At 38.5% G+C, this 3,029-nt stretch overlaps 1 protein-coding gene across 1 annotated transcript; it reads left to right on the top strand.

Annotated features, from left to right (window-relative positions):
• The first annotated feature begins 455 nt into the window (after positions 1 to 455).
• Positions 456 to 2,827, top strand: LOC143613561 (uncharacterized). Its single transcript, XM_077087237.1, has 6 exons — positions 456 to 705; positions 883 to 1,254; positions 1,391 to 2,221; positions 2,300 to 2,442; positions 2,497 to 2,519; positions 2,587 to 2,827. The coding sequence occupies exons 1-6, from the start codon at positions 456 to 458 to the stop codon at positions 2,825 to 2,827; spliced, it is 1,860 nt and encodes a 619-aa protein (XP_076943352.1).
• The last annotated feature ends 202 nt before the right edge of the window (positions 2,828 to 3,029 follow it).

Below are 3,029 nucleotides of genomic sequence, written 5' to 3'. Positions count from 1 at the left end.
TTGAATTATCCTATCCTACAGATAAGGTTAGATTCTACCATTATGTAGTACCGGGTTCAGAATTGGATTGGGGGCTTAGAGCTTTGGGAAGTGATGATGATGTTAGGGGATTTGCTAAGTATATTGGAGCTTTTAATCAGTTAATGAATGTGTATGTTGAGCATGAGTTCACCTCTGTACACACATACTTCTGCTTACCCTCAAAGTTTACCATTGAAGAGATAACAGATGAGGAGTTTCTTGCAAGTGAGGTCGTACTAGATAAAACAAACTCAGTTAAGAAAAGGTTGTTGTTGGAATGGCAAGATAGCACAAATGAGGTTGTTGTTCAAAAGGTAGTTGTGGAACAAGACAAACAGGATGCAAATGTGAATGTTCAAGAAGAGAATAATGTTGGTGTTGTTGAACAACAAGACCAGATTGATATATGTCATTAGGATCCAGAATTTGACCCTATGTTTGGAGAGGATGCTTTTGGTGTGCAACCTACAAATGAGGTGGAGATTGATTACAATGGTGATGTAGATGGAGGTGGATATGGTGTGCAGCCTACAAATGAGGTGGATATGGATTACAATGGAGGTGGGGATGGAGATAGTGAAGATTCTTCAATTTCAGATGAAGAAAGTGGAGATGAGTCTTCAAGTTCAGATGAAAGTGGAACTGATAATAGTAGGGATTCTAACTATGAAATGAGAGATGAGAGTTCTGATGATGATGAACATCTAGAGGGTTGTCCAGTTAAGAAACCAAAGAATGTGAAGAAATCTAAGAACAAAAAGAAATCTAAAAATGTTAAGAAAACTAGGGATGGTGATGAAGATTCAGAAAGTGATTCAGATAGTGATTTCAACTATGAAGATGGTGAAACACATGATGTAGATGTAGATATGAGGGATTTCAGACTGCATACTGATTTTGAAGTTGAACAGCAGGATGCAAATTGTAGTTTAGAGGGTTTGGACATAGAAATGGATGATGTGATGTTGGATAATGATAGGATGTATAATGAGAAACAAAGAAATGAGGGGGACATGGATTATCTTTTCCATGTGGGACAAGTTTTTGGTACAAAAGCAGAGGTGAAGGATATGATCAAGGCACATGCAGTTGAAACAAGAAGACAAATTAGGATAAGAAAAGATGATTTGGTAAGGGTCAGGGCTGTGTGTGAAGGAGATATGGAAGATGGGTCCCACATGCAGGGGGTTGGATCTAGCAGTGCTAATAAAGATGAGGGACCAGTCCAGAAAAGTATTGGGGGTAGAGGAAAAAGGAAAGACCCACTTGCTATTAGATGCCCTTGGGTACTGTTGTTGTCATACCAAAAGAGAACAGCTTCATGGAAAATTACAAGGTTGATAAATGAACATAAATGCCTTCAATCTAGGGAAATTTATGCTTGTACAAGCCGGGTTCCTCTCAAACCATTTGGTTACTGATCTTCAAGATGACCCAAAGCTGAAAGTTAAATCCATCAAAGAAAGGTTACAAAGGAGGTTTGAAGTTGGTGTGTCTGAGATGAAAGCTTATAGGGCAAAGATGTTGGCCAGGGAACATATAATTGGAAATTTCAGAGGCCAATATGGGTTATTGAGGGATTATATTGAAAAGTTGAAGAGGACTAATCCAGATACAATAGTGAAGCTTGAATTAGAAGAATGCTCAGATCCAACATCTGAGACAAGACAATTTAAGAGGATATACATCTGTTTGGGGTCTTTGAAAAAGGGGTTCAAAGCAATAGGTAGGGATCTGTTGGGACTGGATGGGGCTTTCCTTAAAAGTGCTTGGCCTGGTCAACTTTTAACAGCAGTTGCTCTAGATCCAAACAATGGATACTACCCTGTTGCATATGCTGTAGTTGAAGCTGAAACATTGAACTCTTGGGAATGGTTCTTGGAATGCCTTGGTGATGACTTAGATATAAACAACAGATCCAAGTTTACCTTTATGAGTGACAGGCAAAAGGGTCTTATACAGGCTGTAGATAAGTTGTTTCCTTCTGCAGAGCATAGGTTTTGTGAGAGGCACATTGAAGATAACCTAAGATCACTCTTCAAAGGAAAGCTTTTAAGGGATGCTCTTTGGAAGCTGACTAGATGTACATCACCTACACAATATGAGAGAGAGATGAACAACCTAAAAAACTTGAACAAAAGGTGTCATCTTTGGGTATCTAAGATCCCACCAGAAACATGGTCAAGGTCACACTTCTCTGGTAAGTTTTTAATTTTATATCCTTTACTCTCATAACTTTCAAGTTTTGTTCTTTATCTGTTTTGTTTTGTTATAATAGGTAGAGCAATGTCTGATGTGTTGACCAACAACATGTGTGAATGTTTCAATTCAAAGCTGGTAGATGGAAGGGACAAGCCTATTATCACATTGCTGGAATACATCAGAGAATATGTGATGAGGAAGATTGTTACTGTGTTGAAGGTAATTGATAGGTCATCAGGGTTACTAACACCATATGCTACACAAATTATGTAGTCAGTGAAGAAGGAAGCAAGCAGGTGAGTTGTATGTGAATATTTACTTGTCTTGTAAATGATGTGAATGGTTTACATATTTGGATGATAGGTACTCTGTGCATTGGAATGGTGAGGATCATTATCAGGTATCAGGTCCATATGGTGATCAGTGTGTAGTGAACAAGAGCACAAGTACATGTGCATGTAGGAGATGGGAGATAACTGGGATACCTTGTAGACATGTGGTGGCATGTATTTGGGTGAAGGGTGCACATGACAGATCTGTTGGCAGGCCAGAAACATTTGTCAAACCAATTTACACAATGGATAGGTGGAAGGCAGTGTTGTAACATCCTAAAATTTATAATGTTGAATAAAGGAAGTTATGCTTAGTGATTTTGCGTAATTAATTAAGGTCGGGTAAGGAGCGGACCATGGACTTGGATTAATTGAGATGGGTTAAATGAGAATGGGGTCTAAGGGATATAAATATCCCCTAAACCCAAAATATCTTCATTTCCATCTTATCCTTTCACACTTCCAAAACACACA

This window comes from Bidens hawaiensis, unplaced genomic scaffold, assembly GCF_021521415.1.
Source record: "Bidens hawaiensis isolate Kalapana, Puna unplaced genomic scaffold, B.hawaiensis_p1.1 tig00037728_1, whole genome shotgun sequence".
NCBI classification, from domain to species: Eukaryota; Viridiplantae; Streptophyta; class Magnoliopsida; order Asterales; family Asteraceae; genus Bidens; species Bidens hawaiensis.
Note: the sequence above shows the minus strand (reverse complement) of the source record. Positions and strands in the feature narration are given on the sequence as shown.

What these genes read in the sequence shown, in the direction of transcription:
- LOC143613561 (XM_077087237.1), top strand. Translation starts at nt 456, where the DNA reads ATGTTTGGAGAGGATGCTTTTGGTGTGCAACCTACAAATGAGGTGGAG. An exon ending in CTATGAAATGAGAGATGAGA is followed by an intron (nt 706 to 882) that starts GTTCTGATGATG and finishes CACATGATGTAG; the next exon opens with ATGTAGATATGAGGGATTTC. An exon ending in AGATTGTTACTGTGTTGAAG is followed by an intron (nt 2,443 to 2,496) that starts GTAATTGATAGG and finishes CAAATTATGTAG; the next exon opens with TCAGTGAAGAAGGAAGCAAG.